Source organism: Ochotona curzoniae, unplaced genomic scaffold (assembly GCF_017591425.1).
Source record: "Ochotona curzoniae isolate NIBS_2020 unplaced genomic scaffold, NIBS_Ocur_1.0 contig_883, whole genome shotgun sequence".
NCBI classification, from domain to species: Eukaryota; Metazoa; Chordata; class Mammalia; order Lagomorpha; family Ochotonidae; genus Ochotona; species Ochotona curzoniae.
The window spans coordinates 62,419,034-62,442,899 of record NW_024466599.1 but is presented as its reverse complement, the minus strand read 5'-3'; the positions used below and the strand labels follow the sequence as shown (position 1 = coordinate 62,442,899).

The window sequence follows — 23,866 nt, the reverse complement described above, 5'->3', positions numbered from 1 at the left end:
CATTGGTTTTGAATAGTTACTCGACCTCAAGATGCTTCTCATGTTGATGTGTAATGCAGTCCTTCTGTTACATCTATTTTTATGTTAAAAACGTATTTTATTTGAAAGGCAGTTACATAGAAGAAGAGAAAAGGGGAAGAGGGGGGAATTTTCCATCCTCTAATTGAGGGTAACTGGGGAAACCAGAAGGCAGGAACCCTATGGGGGTCCCCCATTTCGGTCTGTCATGGGTAACAGGGGCCCAAGCACTTGGGCCACCTTCCCAGCGCTTTCCTAGACACAGGAACAGGGAGCTGGATGGGAATCGGACCGGCCAAGACTCAACCGCAGGTGGTGGCTTAAGTTGTACAACCCGGACCGCTAATATTTTCAGTTTGTTTGAACTCTGACACACAGTAGATACCGCCACTAGGTACAGAAATAAAAGCTCCTCGGAGTCCTCACAGTTTCTAAGTGTAATCCTGAGAACCAATTCTCAGAACTAATGTTCTGATGAAGTCGGCATTTTAACTAGCGTGCAAGCCTTGGCCAGGGTGGTCCGGCCAGCTCCAGCTGGGAGCAATGGGTGGGTTCCACAGGCCGCACCTGAACCCAGCCTCCATCAGAGCCCGCGGGCCCAGGGCAGCGCCCAGCCGCCGGCATTTCCGGGAGTTCCGGCCGCGGCGGGGGTGACGTGCTCCGTGGGGGCGTGGCCTCGGCCTGCGCGGGAAAAGGGGCCGGTGCCGCCTGCGCGCGCACACTCGGCGGCCGCGCGCAGCACGCTCGGGGTCGGGATGGCGGCGGCGCCGGCGGCGGGTGGAAGCGGGGCGCTCGGGGAGGAGGAGGGGTCTGGCGGGGAGGCCGCGGCCCCACAGCCCCAGGGCCCGACAGGCGCACCCGGGGCTCGTCTCTCGAGACTGCCTTTGGCGCGAGTGAAAGCCTTAGTGAAGGCGGACCCCGACGTGACGCTAGCGGGACAGGAAGCCATCTTCATTCTGGCACGAGCCACGGTGCGGCGGGAGCGCGAGGCGAAGGGGCAGAGGGCGGGGCCTCGTGGGCCGGGGGCGGAGCTCGTGGCCGGGGGCGGGGCTTGGCGGCGGCTTGCGCAGCTGAGAGAGGAGCAAGAGGGCGTCTGTGGGGTGGGCCGAGCGCTTGGAGGCGTCTGTGTCTCTAACTTTGTGGGGTGTAACACAGTCCCTGCTGGGAGTCTGTGGTGAACGCGTTTACAAGTTAGGGAGGAAGTTCGGCAGTGGGGAAGCAAGGAGCCGCTTCCTGACGGCAGGTTCAGCTTCCAGAATCACCTCAGGCACCTGACAGCTAGCTCCCTTCCCACCCCTGTTCATCCATACGGTGCCCGACCCGGGATGACACTGCGTTGCTTTACAGGAGCTGTTTGTGGAGACCATCGCCAAAGACGCCTACTGCTGTGCTCAACAGGGAAAAAGGAAAACCCTCCAGAGGAGAGATTTGGGTAGAGTGTCGCTGGGGAGTCCAAGGGCCGGCCAGGGAGGGCTTGGCTGTCCCCTGCACTGGTGGTTTTGGGGTGCCATGGGGGACCCAGGCTTTCTGTTGGTCTGACATTTAGAATCTCCACAAAGTAGGACAAGTTTCTGCGCCCCTCCCGCCCCGCCCTTTCATAGCATCTACCGGGAAAAGGTTTTTTTCACCTAGCACCTGGAAATTTGGTTTCTGACTTTGCAGTGGGAATTTGGTTTCTGACTTTGGAGTGTAGCGGTAGTCCCTGCACGTATGTGTGCTTTGGTATACTGCATTCGCTCACTCCCTGACGCATGGCTAAACTGGCTTTCAGAGCCAAGAGAAGGCACGGTTGGTGTAAACCATAGTTGTGGGGGGCCGTTCATTCTACCACCTTCCTGCCTTTGAGCTGTGGTTGCCCAGGTTTTTGTCACGGGGGTAATATGTACGTGTTGCTGGAGGAGATGGGGACTGAACTCCAGCGAGGGCTACGTTGTAGGAGTGCTAGGAGAGCCCTTCGTCTTGCGGACTGTGCTGTTGTGGGGCCAAGTGTTTCCAGCTGGTCAGAGTGTCAGCTGTCTTTGCTTTGTGTTTCAGATAACGCCATAGAAGCTATAGATGAATTTGCATTTCTGGAAGGTGAGTTCTCCATCTTTTCCGAGCTTGTAATGCAAGTTCAGACCTTGAGAAATGTATGCCTGATCCTTCCCTGCTTGTTTTTGGGTTGATGTTCTCCTCCTGTGAGAACCTAATGAGAGTCAGCTTCTGACATTGGGAGTTCGAGCTTCCACCTGAAAGTTGGTAAGCTCAGAGAAATGGGAGGGAATGTATAGAACCTGGTGGTGTTGGATGCATTACAGGTCGGCCTCACATTTTGGTCCACATCTCTAGATGTAATATTGCTCCCTTGTTCAGAACATTATACATCAAAAAAAAAAAAAAAACCAAAACAACAGCATTTGAAAAATGACCTCTTTTTTCTTGTGCTTCACTCATTTGTTTAAAGTGATTTATATTTTGACAGAATCTTTACATGCCTGTATGCGTTCTTAGGAGTTTAGAATTCTCTCATGCTGAATCTTGTCATTAAAGTAAGAAGTATTTGGAAACCTGTATCTCAGTTATCTTCTCTGAGAGCTGTTTATTTACTCCTAATTTGAATGGCAGAGTTAGAGAGGGAGTGGCCTAGAGAACCTTCCATTTGCTGGTTCACTCTCCGGTTGGCCACAACGCCCCGGGCTGGGCAGGCTGAAACCCGGAGCCAGGGGCTTCATCTGGATTTCCCAAGTGGGTGAGCCCAAGCACTTTAGCTGTGTTACGCTTTCCCCAGGTGCATTAGCAGGGAACTGGTGTGGAAGTGGAGCATCTGGGACACAAACTGGCATCAGCATGGGATGCCAGTACTGCAGATAGTGGCACAGCACTGGCGCCTAATTCCTAAATCTTACTCTGAAATATATATCCTCGTGCATAGCTTTGTGAAAGCCGTGCGTCCTCAGCTCGTTCTCATCTTCACTGCACCAGGTTGTTCTCATTACCTTCAGATGTCTTTTATTGATCTGATCCATTATTTTCACTTTTTGTTCTACACTCCAAATCCTGGCCCGTGGTCTTCTGGTAGGTTGTTCTTACTGTCTTTTAAGACATGCTCCCATGCCTGTCTTCAAACCCGAATTATTGACTGTTGTTTTAATTTAAAGGTTTTGTTCAGCCTCTGTTTCCACCTACTTTATTATTTTTTTAAAGCTTTGAGGGCCCAGTACTATAACCTAGTGGCTAAGTCCCTGCGTTGTATGTGCCAGGATCCCATATGGGCACCGGTTCGTGTCCTGGCTGTTCCACTTCCTTCTAGCTCCCTGCTTTTGGCCTGGGAAAGCAGAGGAGGATGGCCCAAAACCTTGGGACTCTGCACCCACTTGGGAGACCTGGAAGAAGCTCCTGCTTTCAGATTGGCTCAGCCATGGCCATTGCTGGCAACTTAGGGAGTGAATCCGTGGATGGAAGATATTCCTCTCTGTCTCTTCTCTTTGTATATCTGACTTTCCAATGAAAATAAGTCTTTTGTTTGTTGGGCTTTAATTTTTTTCCCCTTGGTTTCTTTGTGGAATGGGGGTGAGCTAAAGCCACAGGAAGAAACGTGATGTATGTATCTGATATATACTTTTTTATTTATTTTTTTTTTTTGCAAGAAGAGTTGAACTATTTTTGATAACAAGAGTAAATGGTGGAAATGCTTAAAACAATCTTAAAACAAAACAAAATTTTGAGCGCCTGGCATGATGGATCAGTTGGCTAAGCTTCTATCTTGCAAGCTCTGGGATCCCATATGGGGGGGTGATTTGTATCCTGGCTGCTCTGCTTCCCATCCAGCTCCCTGCTTGTGGCCTGGGAGAGCAGTCGAGGATGGCCCAAAGCCTTGGGACCTTCAACCTACATGGGAGACCCCTGGCTCCTGGCTTTGGGTGGTCTCAGCTCTGGCCGTTTTGGCCCTTTGGGGAATGAACCAGCAGATGGAAAATTTTTCTGTCTTTTTCCATAAATCTTACCTTTCCAATAAAAATAAGTCTTAAGAAATAAAAAAGCCTTGGTTAGTTGCCTGCCTAAGGTAACTAACTGCTCGTAAACTTTCTGTTCACAAGTGTTTGGAGCTTACTTTCTCTGTTTATTTTTAACTACCACTTTTGTTTTTATTACTGTTTGTTTACCTGTCCCAGCAAATGCTAGCCTGATGTGTGCACCCGTGAGCCCGCTGGCAGTTTACTGTGAGGTGGATGTATTCGTTTTCATCCTGTGGTGATCTCAATAATTGAATCTCTCCTCTGTTGTACATTAGCAAATCTGAATGTTGGTCCTCTTAGTCCCTGTGGCTTCTGTATTCCATATTGAATAGTTTTGTACCTGGTAAAGCGAATGTTCTTATGTCTATTTTCTAAGTAGGTCATCACTCTTCCTTTTAGAATCAAAGCACTGAGTATATTCACACTTAAAGATGAGTTATCTAAATGCTTTAATGAAATACAGCTCCTGCTCTTTCATTGTTTTTATTAGCTTTTCACATGGCTACTTTTAGGAGTATTTCTAAATACTTAGTCTTTGATTTGTAAAGTGTTTTTTGTTGTGTACATTTGACAAATCAAGCGTAGGTGTTCCAGCTGCGAGAAATGAAGATTTGGCTAAGCCAAACAACTCCAGAAATTCTCTCCTCTTCCAATTTTGAGGAGATGTATCATTATTTTTAGCTCCTTTATTACCTTTATAGATTATATAACAATAAGATGTTTATTTTTTGTTCTCAGTGTTCAATCCGTTTAACTATGTGTAGGATGACTATTTGTACGCCTCTTTATTCCTTTCCTCCGTTTAGCTCTCTTGTAGCTTGGTTTGTAAGCTGTATTGGTGCACTGTCAAAGCTGATAACCTTTATATCATCACAATGAAATGTTCCATTTTTAATCTATGGGGTGGGTGTATAAGTTGAAAAGCAGTATCATAAACCGCCTCCAGTACTCCCTGAACCATAATCCTTCATTCAGCACACTCTGCAGGCACTTGGCGTTAGTTTCTTATGTAATTATGTGGATATTTTATGCAGATACTTGTGTGTATGTACATTCTAAGCCTTATAGTTTTTTTAACAATTTTTTTTGAAAGTCAGGATTACAGAGAAGGGAGTCAGACAGATCTTCTATCTACTGGTTCCCGAAACAGACAGGAACCAGGAACTTCTTTCAGGCCTCATGTGTGAGTGCAGGGCCCAAGTACTTTGGCTGTTGCCTGTTGCTTTCCCAGGTAGCCGGATCAGAAGTCCAGCAGCTGAGTTTCAAACTGGTGCCAATATGGGATGCCAGCATCACAGGTGGTAGCTTAATTGCTGTGGTGCAGTGATGGGATGTATAACTTTTTTTTTTGTTAATAAAACCAGAAGTGACTGTATGTATTAACCTTTTTTCCCCACTTGGGCTTATCTCATGGCAGTATTGCTTCTATTATTTAAGTTTTCTGTTGGCATCCATTGATCTATTTGGTTCATTATAAAACTGATATCATGCTATCTCAATTACAGTAGCTTTATCTGAGAGCAAATATTCCCAACTGGTTCCTCTTTGTGTTATTTTTGGTTCTTTGCAGTTTTGTAACTTTTAGAATCTGCTTTTTAAATTCCATAAAAAATAAAGAATATTGATATGATGCATCAAATCTATAGATTACGTTGGGAAAGGTAAACAGAAATTCTCTTTAATAGTGGTTCTACAAGTCTGAACATGGTATACTTTTTCATTTGTTAAATTCTTTAGTGATTTTTAAATGAAGTTTATTTTACCTAAAGGAGTATATGTATGTATTTTTTAAAGATTTATTTATTTTTATTGGAAAGTCAGATATACAAAGAGGAGGAGAGACAGAGAGGAAGATCTTCTGTCCACTGATTGACTCCCCAAGTGACCACAGTGGCTGGAGCTGAGCTGATCTGAAGCCAGGAGCTAGGAGCCTCTTGTGGGTCTCCCACACGGGTGCAGGGTCCCAAGGCTTTGGGCTATCCTTTTCTGCCTTTCCTAGGTGAAGCAGGGCCATCAGGATTAGAACTGATGCCCATTTGGGATCCCTGTATGTGCAAGATAAGGATTTTAGCTGCTTGGCTACTGTGCCAGCCCCAAGAATATTTTTAAAGAATTGCTTATTTTTATTGAAAAGGCAGATTAACAGAAAGAAGAAGCAGAGAGATGTTGTATCCACTAGTTCACTCTACAAATGGTTGCAGTGGCTGGACCGAACTGATCGAAAGCTTGGAGCCAGGAGCTCAAGATGCAGGGTCCCACTGCTTTGGGCCATGCTCTATTGTATTCCTAGGCCACAAACAGGGCATGGGATGGGAAGTGTAGCTGCTGGGACACAATCCAGTGCCCAAATGGGATCCTGGCATTTGCAAGGGGGAAAATTAACCAATTGAGCCATTGGGTAGAGCCCAGGAATATATTGAAAGTTTGAGAGTTTCAGAGCAAAAGAGAGAGGGCCAGAGAAAGATTTTCCTTCTACTGGTGCATTCCCCAGATGGCTACAGAGGACATCACCAGACCAAACGAAAGCCAGGAACCAGGAGGTGGGAGCTTTATCTAGAGGTCCACATGCATGTGTCATCTTTCACTGTTTCGTCCAGGCCATTAGGGAGCCAGATCAGAAATGGAACAGCAGTGTCATGAGTTGGTGGGACATGGGATGCCAGGTTTACCTGCTATAGTAGAATGCTCCAAATACCCTCTGAAGAAAGCTTGGGTTATTTTGTTAGATGTTGTCCTCTAAGTACTTAAAGATCCCATTAAAGCAAAATATTATTTTTTAGTTTTTATTGTAGAATGTACTTGATTTTGTAGGTAAATTTGTACGTGGCATCTTTCTGCAATTCTTTTAAATGAATGTTTTAAAAAATTTGTATTTTTTGTTCTGAGTAGGCTTCTTTCAAATACTTGGTTACTTGATTTGAAAGGCAGCTTTGAATCTCCCATCCATTGGTTCACTCCCCCGTTTGCTTTATTAGCCAAGATTGGAACCAAGGCCAGGAACCAGGTGATTCTTCTGGGTCTCCTGCTTAGATGCCGGAGGTATAAACACTCAGACTGTCTTCCACTCCTTTCCCAGGCCGTTAGCAGGAGGCTGGATTGGGAGCAGAGCAGTCAGGTCTAACCAGCACTTCATGGGATGCTGGCACTATCGATGGTGCCTTTACATGCTATACCAAAATGCCAGCTCCAGTTACTTTCATTCTACTTAAGAAAGAAGGAAAGCGAACATTGTGTGGAAGCTGTGTCTCTCAGTTGGGCTGGTTGTTGCCTGGTCATTCTATTAGGGTGGACAGGGGAAGGATTGAGTGTTGACACTGAATGGCCCTCAAAGGCAGGAATGCAGGATGCTTTACTCTGGGGGGACTTGGCAACTTCAGAAGCTACTCATTCTTACACACAGTGGGTGGGATAAAAGAGTTCTGTGCTTGTGTTTTTCCAAGTTAGGTTTAAATGCCCATCTTCTGGTGGTGCTGCATGTTGGGCTTGTGAGGAAGTACAGGGGTGCTAACTCGTTTGTCATCTCGTGTCTGGCATCCCTGGTGACTCCCGCTGGAGCCTCCCGGGACCCCTGGGGGATTGGCCCTTGCCTGTGCCACAGCCCCCTCTGTTCACGCAGGGCTCAGTTCCCCTCTGCTGTGTTTGTAAACCAACGGAATGAAGTATGTTGGTTTTTGTTGAAATTTCTTAACTGCTGATGGATCCTTATTTGACAGAAAGATAAACTTGGGGGGTGAGTTCCCCAGGTTGAATTGGAACTTTGTGAAAAGATGTAAGCTTTTTGTTTTTGCAAACTTACCTCATTGATATTATTCATCCATTTTATAGACTAAGTGTCCACTAACTCCCACAACAGGTGTTTAGGCTTTTCCTCATTTCTGATTCTAATTCTCTAGACTTTACCATCTACTTTCCCTATGATACATGCTATTCCCCAAGGGTTCTTTTAACCACATATTCCTCAAAATTGTTATTTTGGTCTTAGAGAACTGCTGCCCACAGCAGTGTCCCTTCCTGTTTAACTTTCCCAGTTGGTTACTCTGATGCTGCTCTTGGGGCCCCTTGCCTTACGCGCTACTCATTGTATTTTTAGGTACTTTGGATTGATTGCTGAGCGAGGCAGTTCCATGCGCCTCACCCGGGTCCTTGAGTTTGCTCCTCTCCGCAGGCCTGAGCTGTGAAGAGGAGTCTTTGCGATTCTAAGCCCTCATCCCGTTCCACCTCAGCTAAGCTGGGACAAACAGAAATCTCATCCAGCTCTTCTACAAGTCTTCCACTACTTGCGTCTGTCTTCCACTGCAGGCCTGCATGCAGCCGCCACCGCTGGGGGCACATGAGCAGACAGTGTGATGCAGAGGTGGCTTAATGAGTGATGAGGACCAGAATAAAGGTGTTTGGTCAAGTTTGGTCTGCTGTGTTTTCTGTTGTCAACGTTCTTACTACTGTGCCTGGAGGGTCGCAATGCCCATGTCTGCCTTTCTCGTCGTTCCTGCCAACCACCAGTGCTGCAAGTAGACACATAACCTGCTACACCGTGGTGCCAACCCCTGATTGTTTTTTTTTTTTTTTTTTCAAGATTTGTTTGCTTATTTGAAAGGCAGAATTACAGGGACAAAGAGGAGAGACAAAGGTTTTTCATTGGCTGTTTACTCCTGAAATGGCTGTATTGGCTGTAGCTGGCCCTGACCCAGGCTTGGCCAGGACAGTGCAGGGGAGCAGGAGCTTCACTTGTATCACTCAGATGGGTGCCAGAGGCCCAAGCACCTGAGCCACACTTTCCTGCTTTTCCAGACCATTAGCAGGAAGCTGGATCAGAAGTGGAGGAACCTGGACACGAACTGGTACCTGTCTACAGTGCCAGTGTTGCAGGCAGTGGCTTTACTCACTACACTGCAATGTCAGTACCAGGTTTTTTTTTTTTTTTTTGAAGATTTGCCTATTTTTAATGGAAAGGCAGATTTGCAATGAGGAGAGACAAATTTTGCACTTGCCGGTTCACTCCCAAATGGCCACAATGGCTGCAGCTGAACTGATCTGAAGCCAGGAGCTGGGAAACCCCTCTAGGTCTCCCCACACGAGTGCAGGGTCCCAAGGCTTTGGGTGTCCCCTACTGCCATCCCAGGCCATCAGCAGGGAGCTGAATGGGAAATGGGGCAGCCTAGACACAAGCAGGTGCCATATGGGATGCTGGTGCTTAGAGGTAGAGGATTAGTCAGTTGAGCCAGTGTGCTGATTCCCCATTTGTAAAAAATATGTGTTTTCTATGAAACTTTTGGAAACCCTTTGTGTACACACTTTGTCAGTGTGGAGGGGAAGGTTAGGGCTGACTAGCATGGTGGACCGTGTGAAAGGAGTCAGTTTGACTCTGAGGTCTGGTCCTCCCTCCTACCTTGGAGACAGTAGTGATGGATTAGGTAGTTGAGTTCTGCCCACATGGGAGACCTGTGTTGCATTTCCCAGCTTTGGCTTCCCTGGCATTGGCGGTCATTAGGGCAATGAACCAGTGGCTGTTGGCTTTCTCCATCTGTGTCTACCTCTCAGGGTACCTATAACGTGTATGTAGTAGCGAGACCCTCCCAAATAACTTGACTCTGCTGGCATCTTGTGTCTGTTGTTAGGTGCAAGTTGCGGGTTCCTGGGGAGGAGATGCGACTGGGGAAATGGGTGGACAGTGCTCTCTTTAGCAACTAACAAAGTTTATTTCCAGGGTTTCATTTTTTTATACATTTCATGAAACAGTAGTTCAAACAACTCAGAATTAGGTCATGTCTAAGAACAGAGTACAAAGAAGCTAACAAGACAGCTTAGAGTTATTGAAACAGGGAATACAGTACTGTCTGACCTTGGTTGACTAGACAGAGCACAGATGTCCGCCTATCTTCAGGGAGAGCACGAAAGCACATCCAAGGACTCAGTGGGGGCAGGAGCACACTGGGTGAGAGGCCTTCCCTCTGCCTTCTTTCCTGGAGCCTCAACAGGGTCCCACAGGCCTCCGCCGTCCCAGCTATCCTGTTTTCTGACAGGTACATACTGGTAACATTGCAGGTGACTGTCAGTTGGCTTTAAAAATTGTCTCGAGTGTCTAGGCAAGCCCAATAGCTTGGACATGTGAGCTCTTAAAGCATGGAAAGGTCTTGATCTATTGCCAATGGATTTGAAGACTGAAGGTGCCATGAACCAAGAAATGTGGCTAGCTTGTAGAAGCTGAGAACAGTGATGACCAGGTGGGAAGGAGCCCCAGCCCCACAGCAGCACGGAGCTGAATTATGCCAGTGCTCTCAAGAATCCTGGAAATGGGTTCCCCCTAGGGGCTCCATGGAGGAGCCCAGCCCGCTGAGTTTGATCTTGTCGGAATCCAACTGTATTATTGTCAGATTTCTGACATATAGAACTAAGAGATAATAAATGACCATCAAGTGGTAATTTGCTATGGCAGCAGTAGAAAACTAAAGAAACTGGAAAAAGAAACTGGAGAATATTGCTTCAGAGGAAATGATCTTATACGAGGGTCAGGAGACAGGTTTCCATCTTTCTACTCGGGTTACCTGGTGACGTGTTGATCACTTGTTCTTGAGCCTTACTGGTTCAGTGGGTGAGTCTAAAGGTTTTATTTATTTGTTTATTTTCATATGCTACATGTTTTTCTTTTATGACCTGTTTTACGTTTTTCAGCAAAAAAATTTTAAAGCGGTATAACTTTTGATAAGTGAGTGAAGGTATAGAAAAACCCTTCATGCTGTATCTATTGTCATCTGCTCTCAGGCCCTAGAGCTTTGTCTCCAGGATATTACCTAGACTCATACAATATGTAGGCTTTTGCTTTTTCAGATTTACTGATTTTTTTTAATTGGAAAGGCAGAATTAGAGAAGGAAAGAGAGAGGTATTTCATCCATTGGTTCACTCCCCGAATTCCAAAAGCCAGAGTTGGGCTGGACTGAAGCCAGGAGCTTATTCTGGGTCTCCTGTGTGGTGCAGGGGCCTAAAAGACTTGGGCTATCTTTTGCTGCTTTCTCAGATTGTAAGCAGGGAGCTGGGTTGAAAGTGGAGCAGCTGGGACTCAAACCAGTGCCTGTCTGGGATGCCAGCACCACAGGCAGAGGCTTAGCCTGATAGGGCATTGCGCAGGCCCTAATATGTAGACTTTCCAGCCTGGTTTCTTCAGCATAATGCATTTGAGATTCTTTTATCTTGTTTATCAATATGCTGTTGCTGTTTATTGCTGAGCAGTATTTTATTGTATGGAATTTTTATTATATTTATTTTGCAAAGATTTATTTATTTTTATTACTAAGAGAGGAGGAGAGACAGGAAGATCTCCAGTCTGCTGATTTATTCCTTAAGCGGTTACAGCGCTGGAGCTGAGCCGATCTGACACCAGGAGCCAGGAGTGTCTTCCTGGTCTCCCATGTGGGTGCAGGGTCCCAAAGCTTTGGGCCATCCTCGACTGCTCTCCCAGGCCACAGGCAGGGAGCTGGATGAGAAGTGGAGCTGCTGGGATTAGAACTGGTGCCCATATGGGATCATGGTGCATTCAAGGCGAGGACTTCGGCTGGGCCCAGATTTTAATTGTTTTAAAACATTCATTTATTTTTATTGGAAAGTAGAAGCATTAACAGAAGGAGAGACAAAGATCTTCCATCCACTGGTTCATTGCCTAAGTAGCCACAGTGGCCGGAGCTGAACTGATGTGAAGCCAGGAGCTTATTCCAGTTCTACGTAAGTGCAGGATCCCAAAGCTTTGGGCCATCTCACTGCTGTCCTAGACCATCAACAGGGAGCTGGAAGGGAAGTGGAGCAGCTGGGATACAATCCAACGCCCATGTGGGATCCTGGGCTTGCAAGGGGAGGACTTTAGCCACAAGGCTACTGCGCCAGGCCCTCATTGTATGGGATGTATACAACAGTCTGATTATCCATTCCCCACTTGATGGACATTTGTGGTGTTCCTGGAATTCTGTCTGGCTCTCCCACATGGGTGGCAGGGGTCCAAGTGCTTGGAGTTTCTTCCCCACTTTTTCCAGGTCTATTAGATGTGGAGTTAGATTGTGGAGTGGAGCAGCCTGGGCTTGAATTCATGCTCCTGTGAGTGTGCCGTAATAGTGGCCCACATCCTACTCCTCGTCTTTTTGTGGACAGAAGCCCAGGGTGCTTTCTACTTGGCCTTGGTGATGGCTATCTGTAGGTGGTGGAGATCTTTTTAATACTTCTGTTTGTGTTCTTGTTTGTATTGCTTGTTCTGTGGTGGCCACTGTTAATGATGTGAAGAGGGACCAGGATTGTGAGGAGACTGGAAAAGCTTTGTGATACTGGTGGCACTGACACTTTGAGATGGTTTGCCTCCACTGTTTCGTGTTGGTTCCCTAGGAGTGATAAAATCTGCAATTTTGGGTCCAGTGCGGTTGCCTAGTGGCTAAAATCCTCGCCTTGCATGTGCCAGGATCCCATATGGGTGCCAGTTCTAATCCTGGCGGTCCCACTTCCCATCCAGCTCCCTGCCTGTGGTCTGGGAAAGCAGTTGAGGACGGCCCAAAACTTTGGGACCCTGCATTTGCGTGGGAGACCCAGAAGAGGCTTCGAGCTCTTGGCTTTGGATTGGCTCAGCTCTAGCCATTGTGGCCGGTTGGGGAGTGAACCAGCGGACAGATTTTTTTTTTGTCTCTCCTCTCTGTATACCTGACTTTCTGATAAAATAAACAAATCTTTTTTTTTTTTTAAAGATTTATTTTATTGGAAAGGCAGATATACAGAGAGGAGAGACAGAGAGGAAGATCTTCCGTCCAATGTTTCACTCCCCAAGTGAGCGCAACGGCCAGTGCTATGCCGATCCGAAGCCAGGAGCCTCTTCTGGGTCTCCCACGCGGGTGCAGGGTCCCAAAGCTTTGGGCTGTCCTCGACTGCTTTCCCAGGCCACAGGCAGGGAGCTGGATGGGAAGCGGGGCTGCCGGGATAGAACCGGCGCCCATATGGGATCCCGGGCGTGCAAGGCGAGGACCTTAACCACTTGTGCCACCGTGCCAGGCCCTAAACAAATCTTTTAAAAAAAATCCTGCAATTTTCTGGAAACCAGTTTACACTTTGTTTTCTCTGTTTTCTGGGACCCGAGAAGTGACAGCTGCTTTTCTGGGGACGAGGATCCCAAGCCCGAGGGCAGCAAAGGTCTGGTGTTTGGAGACTGCTGCGGCTCCTGAAGCTTGTTCTTGCTGCATCCACAGAGCATAATCTGTGAACCTGAATTCCACAAGTACTAAGTGGCCATGCGTGGCCTGACGTGTGAGTTCATGGGCCTCGCTCTCCAGATCTCCTCAGCCTGGATGCACAGCGAGCGTTGTGCCCGGAGAAGTCGAGCCGAACTGCCTTTCCACCGTGGAGGTCCTTGTTTCACATCTGGTGTTTAGAAGAAGGCAGCTGGTTCAAAATTAAGAGCTAATTTTCGCCCTGCGCTCTCCTGGCTGCTTAGCACTGGGCAGGACGTTTTCAGCCTTCCTAAGCCACAGTTCTCTAAAACAAGGACGTAGACCTGATATTGACATGGGATGTGCTTGGAACATTTTTTTGCATTTTACACTTTGGGCTGAGGAAAACTCTGTGCTTAGGGTGCTGTTGCTACCTGCATTTTCCAAATGAAAAAACGGAGGCTTAGCTCCAGGGGCACTCGGCTTAGGGTTGGAGGCAGGTTTTGAATCCAGCCAGAAATTGTTCTAGGAATTTACTCAAGAGATGTGAAAGCACATGTCCACACACAAAAATTGAACATGGTTTATAGAACCTTTATTATAGTCCTAAACTAGAAATTGCCTCAGTGTCCCTGACTCTGAATGGATGAGGATAGTCATATCTCACAACAGAATATAACTTAGCAATAGAAAGAAATTAATGTGAAGATGAATTTAGAAAATTTTAGTGTGATTGGAGGAAGCTTTACACAAAAAAATACTTACTGTTACTCCATTAATATGAAGTTCTAACTTGTAGTAAAACCCAGAACTGTGGTTGTCTGTGGAGCACGGAGGTGGGAATTTCCTGTGTTCTGTATTTTGATGTGTAGATGTGCACTAATAGATATTCATATTGATATTTTTATAAAGATGCACTTTATTTAAAAAAAAAAGATGTATTGGTAAGGCAGATATACAAAGAGGAGGAGAGACAGGAAGATCTTCTGTCTGATGATTCACTCCCCAGCGGCTGCAATGGCTGAAGCTAAGCGAATCCGAAGCCAGGAGCCAGGAGTTTTTTCCAGGTCTTCCACATGGGTGCAGGGTCCCAAGGCCTTGAGCTGTCCTCCACTGCTTTCCTAGGCCACAGGCAGGGAGCTGGATGGGAAGTGGAGCTGCCGGGATTACAATCAACGCCTATATGGGATCCTAGCGCGTTCAAGGCAAGGACTTTAATCACTACGCTATTGCGCCAGGTCCTGGATATTCAGATGCTAAAACTCAGTAAGACAGACCCAAATTATTGCTGCTCACTGTATGTAAATTTGACCTAAAACAGACCTGATAAGTAAATTATTTAATGATCTGCATACTCCCGTGTGTTTGCTGTGCAGCAGCGATGGACTTGATGCACAGTCGATAATCATACACATGGACTACAGGCTGATGGTCAGTAGCCCAAGTTAGCAGTGTCAGGCTTTTATAGGGAGGGGGGCTTGAGGAATCTACACAGCAGCAGCACGAGGGAGGGAGTGGACTGGAGATAAGGGGTATCCCAGAGGCCTGCCTGCAGACTTCATTAATTGTTCCCATGCTCCTGCCTGGAAGTACCTGTTTGTTTTGTGACCTAGGCCTATGGACCCAATCAATTGTCCTGCACCAGTGTGAAGGGAAAAACATATTGATATTTAAAACTTACTTAAAAGTGCATAAAATATTAAGAATATGAAAAAAGTCTCTGTTCTTTGGAAAGGTCTTTGGTAACGAAAGCCAGCAATTGGCAATTTTTTGTTAGTGGTTAAGTAAATTTTCTTTATTTAAAGATTTGTTTATTTTTATTTGAAAGATTTACAAAGGAGAAAGATTTTCCCTCTGCTGGTTTACTCCCTAAGTGGCCGCAACGACTGGAGCTAAACTGCTAGGAGCTTCTTCTGGGTCTCCCATGTGAGTGCAGGGTCCCAAGACGCTGAACCATATTCTACTGCTTTTCCAGGCCACGAGCAGGGAGCTGGATATGAAGTGAAGCAGCCAAGATACAAACTGGTGCCCATATGGGATCCTGGTGCACGCAAGGAAAGGATTGAGTCACTAGGCTATTTTGCCGGACCCTTGTCTTCATTATTTAAAACGTGTTTGAAAGGCAGAGTAATAGGGAGGGGAAAGTTGGAGAGCTCTTCCTTCTACTGGTCTATTCTCCAGATGTCTACAGTGGCTAGAACTGGGTCAGGGGGCCAGGTGGTGTGTCCTGGCCTGGAGTTCCTCACCTTCCCTGCTTAATCTTAAGCAACTGTGCTGACATGCTGGTATAGGTAACACGTATTTGGCATGAACCAGATGCAGAATGCCCACCAGCTACTGGCTGCTTTTCTCCTGTAGTGTCAACACTTGCCTAGGTACAAGGCAACCTCGGTAGGCAGTTACCTGTTGCTGGGACATAGTTACTCTTTTTAAGCAGTGTATTGAATATGACATAGAGTTCTCGTATGTGCTTCCTGGCAGGCAGTCTGAGTTGCCCCTGTCTGGGAGACTTCTTGCTGTGAAAACATCCTATGTGTGAGATTCTGCTCAGATTTTCTTTCTTTCTTTCTTTCTTTCTTTCTTTCTTTCTTTCTTTCTTTCTTTCTTTCTCTTCTCTTCTCTTCTCTTCTCTTCTCTTCTCTTCTCTTCTCTTCTCTTCTCTTCTCTTCTCTTCTCTTCTCTTCTTTTTTCTTTTCTTTCTTTCTCTCTCTCTCTCTCCTTCCCTCCTTCCTTCCTTCCTTCCTTCCTTCCTTCCTATCCTTCCTATCCTTCCTATCCTTCCTATCCTTCCTATCCTTCCTATCCTTCTTTCCATCCTTCTTTCCATCCTTCCATCCATCGGCTTTTCCAAAGAATTTGGAACAAAAGGTGGAAAAATTGCCTGTAGAGAATGGAGCTTGGTTTAGCACTTCCCAGGTTGGATCACTCCCCAATGCACTGCAGATGTATCTGAAAGAAGGTGTCCATCTGCAGGGGACACTGGTCATTGGTGAAAGTGAGAAGTTGCCAGAGACAAGAGTTGGGGAGACCGATTTTCACACTAGAAAGGTTAGCTAAAGCCTTAATCAGGGCCTCTGACTGCAGTATTGTGCTATTGGTGAGATGAACACCCTTGACTGCCTCATTCAGGTTTAAGTGCTGTAATCAAATGTCTTTGCTTGCTCTGAGCACCCCTTTCCCAAGCGGTAACTTGGTGCTGACCTAGTTTCCTAGGTAGCTCTGACCACAGGGAAAGATGGTGCAGAGCACGGGGAGTTGGACTGTTTCAGTTCACGGTGACGGTGATTTCTCCTTGTGAAATGAACAGGACAGTGTCTGGCTATGATTTCTGTGTGCTTGTTGCTTCGCTAGGGAAGATGGCAGGATGTGGTAGCCATTTCAGTCCTTGTGAGAATCGTTCCACTTGCAGAGTGCAGCATCACCAAGCGAGGGATGGGCTAGGGAAGTTGCGTGTGGGCCTAAGAAATATGGATTAAAAGAAAATTCACCATGGCAACTTGGGGACACTGCAGACTTGGGGACATCCACACCATTCTGTGAATATTTCCATAGGTCAGATGAGTTGGTAGAGAGAGAGGAGCTGTAGAGTTGGGAGATGGTGACCTGCCCATGTTGAGGAGGTGCGGCTGAAATAACCCAAGCACAAATGTCAGGTCTCAGTGCAGAGTGCACTGTCAGTGGGAAAAGCAGCACTGCCACTCTCTGACTTTTGTACTAAATCACCTGCTAATGGCACTCTTAGTTTTCTATATAAAGAATCATTTGTTGTGACAGTTATGCCTGCAAACACACTGGCCTAAATACATGGAGAATTATTTGTCTTCCATGGGATAGTTCAAGTGTTCTGAGCTGACAAGGCTGCCATGTCCCAGGGTGTTGTTCTGGGATCCAGGCTTCTGCTGTCATATTGCTTCATCCTTCCTTCCTTACAAGAGCATAACCCAGTAGAACTTTCTCTGGTGATGGAAATAGTCATACAGTATGGCAGCCACTGCTACATGTGACTGTTGAGCAGTCTGAAATGTGGCTGTTGTGAGGAATTAAATTCAGCTTAATTTACATAGTTGCAGGCTAGTGGCTATAGTATTGGACCAAGCAACTCTAGATCAAAACTGGGTGGTCTCTAAGTCTCATTGCAGTTCATAAGGGGGAAGAGGATATCAGGATATGGGGCTTGTTTTTTAAATGGGATAAAATAAAATGCACATATTATTTTTGTTCAAATCTCCTTGATCCACCCTTAGTGGACTGGCCATTTCTATTTGCAAGGACAGCTAGGAAAGAGTCTCTGGCTGGGAGGCCATACACCCAGGCACAGCTCTTTTTATGTTCAAATGATGGGACCATTTTCATGGGTGTCTGTTAGTCTCAACCACTGCATCTCATCTTTGCAGCTCTGTGTTACTGGGAGTACAATAGCAATTCTGATAACGACCATCACTCTTTCATAACAATTGTTGAGAGGGTCACAGTGAGATCATGCCAAGTGTGGTGGATGGTACCTTGTATTCAGTGCACATCAGACATGGTTCCTGTAGCTTTTGTTCATTGTAGCTTTGGCCTGTAGTAATGCTTGCAGACTTTCTTGTTGTGATCACAGGTCGCCTATGGTAACCAAAGGTCTAGATAAGAAATGAGGACTATTTCAAACACATAGAAAGGAAATGTGTGTCAATTTCCAGCCAGTTTTGAAGCTGGCTAATGAGCGTGTATTTCTGAGAAAAAGGTTCATCTTGATGTGCTAACAGTCCTGGGGTTCTCAGCCTGAGACCTACTCACTGCAGTGAGGAGCGTGCCCATGAAGGGCCTCTTTGGAGACAGCTGGAGAGCTTTAGCCAGAGACAGGCAGCATGTCCCTTGTGGTCCCCATTCCCTAATAGAGTCTGGCATCAACAACTGAGAAAGGCGTGTTTTTAAAAAGTCGTCCATGCTCATGGTGTTTTCTTGATGAGCTGGTAATGAGCACATCTCTGATTATTAGAGCAGACAAACTGGCCAGGGACTTGCAGGGAAGGGACATTTGTAGAAACCATCTATCCTCATCTCAGGGGTGTCACAAAGCAGAAATCAATATTTGGTTTTTTAAATTACACAACTAAAGATAATGAATTTGCTCAAGATTCTCAGTGCATTTTAAAGAAACATGGCATTTTAGAATAACTGATTGAAACTACATTTCAGGCCTGGCGCAGTAGCATAGTGGTTGAAGTCCTCACCTTGCATGGGCCTGGATCCCATATGAGTGCTGGTTCTAATCCCGTCGGCCCTGCTTCCCATCCAGCTCCCTGCCTGTGGCCTAGGAAAGCAGTCGAGGATGGCCCAAAGCCTGGGGACCCTGCATTTGCGTGGAAGGCCCGGAAAAAGCTCCTGCTTTCGGATTGGCTCAGCTCCAGCCATTGCGACCACTTGGGGAGTGAACCAGCGGACAGAAGATCTTCCTTTCTGTCTCTCCTCCTCTTTGTATATCTGCCTTTCCAATAAAAATAAATAAATCTTTAAAAAAAAAAAACCTGCATTTCACAGTAACAGGTGACAGTACTTCCTTGTAGCCTTACTTGTCAAAGAAACTTGTGGCTTCAGTGATTTGAATTAATCAAACACCATGTGAATGTTTGATGGAAAGTTTTCCGGATAATTTTTGGATTCTTCCTCTTTCCATTGTTACTACATGGTTCCTGCTAAATGCAAGAAGCGAAATTAGTTTTTCTGAATGTCACTCCTGATTGTGAGCAGCATGAATTCCAGTGACTTCCCAAGGCAGCATGCAGAAGTGAAAAGGTCTATAATTTAGGGTGTGTGTCCTGGTAGAACTTTCAGACAGAAGAGGATTGGGAAGAGAAATTTCCCAAGAGAAATCTTGATCACAGGAAAACTTTAAGCTGAGGGAGGGAGAGAATGGGACGTAAAGGCAGATACTTGGGCAACCCCCCTATTGGAGATAGGAAGAGGAGAGCAACCTTGTGCAGGGCCAGCAGGTCAGGGCTGTGTCGCCTGGCGCCAGCTGTGGCTCTGACGGTGATGTGATGTTTGTTATGGTAGTCTGGGGCCCAGCAAGGCCTGGACTGTCTGCGCCTTTGGCTTGGGGGTTGCAGAGCGTTTGCTGGAGGAAGGCTGCATTTCTCCCAGGGTCTGATTGTCCTAGTTTTGCACAGTCAGTGGTTTGGGAATGATGGGTGAGTATTTTCTGAGAACCTATTTGTGAAAGTTGGTACTGAAAGCAAGGACCCGAAAGCTGTGAGCAAGTGGATGTTGAAGGCTGGCAAAGCATTGCCCAGGATCCTAAAGGACAGAAGGGAATCTTGTGACACTGGTTAGGATGGCTTCTCAGCTGATGTAACCTGAAGGGGAAATGCTGACCCTTGGTCACTCCCAAAGGTGAGGTGGTCCTGTCCACTTGAAGGGCTCCTGGGACTGCCTGTGGGCCCTCAGGACACAGCCTAAACTGCTGGGAAGACCTCGGGAGGTGTGGGCAGGTGATGTTGCCTGCCACTTTCTGTGTTCCAGGCCCTGGGGTTTCCTGAGGGAGCCCTGGGCTCTGCGGCTTGGCTCTCCGCTGGGAGACTTTGCTTGTCTGCTCTCTGTAGGCAGGCAGATGCCTTTACTCTGGGCTGCTCTACCCTCATCCCTTCCCATCACAGCTCACTGCACTGTACAACAAGGGTTTGTTTCCAGCCTGTCTTCCATCGGCCTGCCTGTTCCAGGAGGGCACTGTGGGTTCTGTGTGCCTCACATTTGGATTCTTAGCACTCTGGCTCAGGGTCTGGTAAAAGAGTAGCAAAGTAGCTTGAGTGTTGTATTAAAATACTGTTGTAGTTTAAAAAAAACATAGTAGGTAAATCTATGATCACCATAGAAACTTTAAACACGGCACTCAGAAGGTGGATTAAAAATGAAAGTTCAGGCCTGGTGCAGTAACCTAGCAGCTGAAGTCCTCACCTTGCATGCACCAAGATCCCATATGGGTGCCAGTTCCTGTCTCAGCAGCCCCGCTTCCCTTCCAGCTCCCTGCTTGTGGCCTGGGAAAGCAGTCGAGGATGGCCCAAAGCCTTGGAACCCTGCACCCTTGTGGGAAACCCGGAGGAAGCTCCTGGCTTCAGATTGACTCAGCAATGGCTGTTGCGGCTACTTGGGGAGTGATTCAGTGGACAGAAGATTTTCCTCTCTGTCTCTCTTCCTCTCTGTATATATGACTTTCCAATAAAAAAAATCTTTTTAAAAATGGAAATTTCCTTTGGTCCCAATCCCCGTAGGTACTAATTGTGACCGGTTTGCTGGGTTAACTTGCCTTTTCTTTTTCTTTTTTTTTTTTTTTTAAAGATTTATTTATGTTTATTGTAGAGGCAGGTTTAAAGAGAGAAATAGATTTTTTTTTGTCTCTCCTCTCTGTATACCTGACTTTCTGATAAAATAAACAAATCTTTTTTTTCTGTCCACTGGTTCACTCCCCAGGTGGCTGCAACAGCTGGAACTGAGCCAATCTGAAGCCAGGAGCCTAGAGCTTCTTCTGGGTCTCTCACACGGGTGCTTGATCTCAAGGCTTTGGGCCGTCATCTACAGCCTTCCCAGGCCACAAGCAGGGAGCTGAATGGGAAGTGGAACAGCCGGACTTGAAATAGCACCCATATGGGATCCTGGTGCTTAGCAAAGTAAGGATTTAGCTGCTGAGCCATGGTGCTGCGCTTCCATCCCTTTTGTATGCATTTAAGGATACATCCAGATGTAGTTTTTTTTTTTAAAGATTTATTTTATTTTTATTGGAAAGGCAGATATACAGAGAGGAGAGACAGAGAGGAAGCTCTTCCGTCTGATGTTTCACTCCCCAAGTGAGCGCAACGGTCGATGCTATGCCGATCCGAAGCCAGGAGCCTCTTCTGGGTCTCCCATGCGGGTACAGGGTCCCAAAGCTTTGGGCGGTCCTCGACTGCTTTCCCGGACCACAGGCAGGGAGCTGGAAGGGAAGAGGGGCCGCCGGGATTAGAACCGGTGCCCATATGGGATCCCGGGCGTGCAAGGCGAGGACCTTAATCACTGTGCCACCGCGCCGGGCCCCAGATGTAGTTTTAAAGGAAATAAGCCCTCAAATGATGTATCTGTGATAGACACCTCCTTCCTGTTAAACCTATGTGAGAGAGAGTAGTTAGTATTCTACGTTGTCAGCAACAGAAACAGATTTGACGTTTAAAAAAAAAAGATTTATTTATTTTTATTGGAAAGTCAGATATACAGAGAGGAGGAGAGACAGAGAGGAAGATCTTCCATCCGATGGTTCACTCCCCAAGTGAGCACAATGGCTGGAGGTGAGCCAATCTGAAGCCAGGAGCCAAGAGCTTCTTCCGGGTCTCTCACACAGGTGCAGGGTCCCAAGGCTTTGGGCCATCCTCAACTGCTTTCCCAGGCCACAGGGATCTGGATGGGGAGCAGGGCCGCTGGGATTAGAACTGGCACCCATATGGGATCCAGGCTCATGCAAAGCGAGGACTTTAACCACTATGGTATCACACTGGGCCCTGGGTTGGACTTTTATACATTTTAGGTATGGGGGATGGGGGGGAGGCAACAGCTCCTCTGTTTGCACATGCTTGTGACCATAACATGTCATCCCCCTTCTTGTCTCCCCCAGTCTCTGGAAGGCATACTTTGAGTTCTGGAATGGGATAATAGGATCGGGGGATGAGAAGGATAAACCTATTGCTGATTATTCCTGATTAGGAGGGAGGCTCTCCTTCTGTTTTGACCAGGTCTATTGCAGGCATCTGAACTTGGATGACAGCCCAGTTGAGAAGGCCCTCGGGGAGGCTGGGTCGTAACATGACACTGCGGACAATAGGGTATGACGTGTGTGGCTATGTGGCTTCCCGATGGACCGATGGACCGGGGCCACTGTGGGGCACACAGGCAGGTGTGCCTGGAGATAAACAAACACGACAGCTCTGTTCTGCAGCCCTACCATTGACTCACAGCGTCACCTTTAGGCCAGTCACTTCCCCTCTCCTGGGCCTGTTTCTTCAACTCTGAAAAAGGGTATGATAATGCCAACCCTCACAACTCGCTGTGAAAATAAGATAAGGAGAAGCAGTTGCTTCCCCCGACACCTCCAAGGTGTAGGGATCTTCGGTCAGGTCTCCAGTACTTGAAACAGCTGGAGGTGAAGGTAGACAGCCTGGAGTGCTTCTGCCCAGCTGACCTAGCCACTCCCATCACCTACAGTGACCTCCTCGGACCCTAGGGGGAAAGGCTGCTGGGCTGGGGCAGGAGTGAGGAATATACACGGGCCTAGTGTGACCCAAACCATCAAGGTCCCTCTCCCCATCTAAGTCAAAACTAAACTCCCAAGTCCAGCAGCTGGTGATGCCATGCATTCCTTCGCACATTGAATGTTACGATCCGGAGTACACATTTGGCACACTCCTTGGGAGACACGCACCCCCTATGGGAAGTATCTGAGTCCAATTCCACCAGTCTGCTTCTGGTTCGTTTCTCTGGCTAATTGCATATCCCGGGTGGTGGCAGTTGTTGATCCTTTGTGAGGACTTGGCATTTGAAACATTTCTGGGTGTGTGTGTGTGTTTGTCTGACCTTGGCAAGGATAACATTGAGGCTAATGAAGCTCTGTTGTGTTGTTGGTGGCTGAAGGGAAGCAGAAAGGAGAGAGAGCACCAGGACTGGGTCTGCTGCTTGGTGTTCAAGGTCACCAGGTGTTCCTGGCTCGTGATCAGTTTCCTTGTCCTCTGATGCACTCAGCTCCTTCAGGGGTCACTTCTCTTCGGCCTAACATTCCAGCCTTGCTTTCTTATGGTGCTGGTTGAAGTTCTGCTGTTGTGGAGAGGGTTAGGCTAGAATATGAGTGAGCCGAGGCTTGTATTGGCCTAGGAAGAGTTAGGTGCATGATTGTCTATTAGGCCTTAAAAAACAGGTTGTAAAAAGAAAAAATAAACGAATCTGCATGTTTGTGGCAAAGAAACACTCCTGATTGCCTTTGCTAGCAAGGAGCCACAGAGCGGAAGTAGTCTGGCCTGCTGCTGATCTTGTGCGCCCTCATTCTCTTCCTCTACTTAGAGCAAAGGAGGGGCCTGGGTAAAGCCAGGCCTCCAGCAGAAGGTGGCATTGAGAGCCGTGGGCCAGCTAGCAGAAACTGTTTTTGTGGTCTTGAACACATGTGTGCTTGAGCGTTAAGTCTGGAGGGGACACATCTAACCAGTAGGTTAACTATGGAGTCAGTAGAGCACCCAGGAGAGCTTCAGTGCTACCCCAATGCACAAGATTTTATGGAGAGACAAGGAGGAGTTGACAGGAGGGGTTTGACAATTAAGTGGCTGTTAAAGCCTGGCCAGGTGTATGTGAGGCCCAGGACTATTTATTTACTTATATATTTATTTGGTGGGGTACTGGAAAACACAATAGAGGGGATGTGAAATGTTTAAGGGGGAGATATCCCATTGACTCTCGTTATCTGGCTGAATAATAATAGGCTGGTACAGAACAGACTGTGTTTATGGATGAAAATACACAGTTTACCTATGATGTTGCTGACCCTAGGCCGTCTCCTCTATAGTGGTGGATGCTTTGGAAGTAGGGCAGAATGAAGGGCTTTTAGCTTGTGGTCTACCTTAGTTCTGACCCAGGGGTCCTTCAACCCTCAGGGCAGTTTCATTTCCAGTGGCACATCTCAGCAGAATCGACAG

At 46.9% G+C, this 23,866-nt stretch overlaps 1 protein-coding gene across 1 annotated transcript in view; it reads left to right on the top strand.

Annotated features, from left to right (window-relative positions):
- The first annotated feature begins 773 nt into the window (after window positions 1–773).
- The window catches only part of POLE4 (DNA polymerase epsilon 4, accessory subunit), a 94,315-nt gene continuing 71,222 nt past the window's right edge, over window positions 774–23,866 (top strand). Inside the window, exons 1-3 of the mRNA XM_040993372.1 lie at window positions 774–989; window positions 1,366–1,450; window positions 2,053–2,094. Of these exons, the coding sequence (XP_040849306.1) occupies window positions 774–989; window positions 1,366–1,450; window positions 2,053–2,094 (343 nt within the window). The remainder of the gene's footprint in view (window positions 990–1,365; window positions 1,451–2,052; window positions 2,095–23,866) is intronic.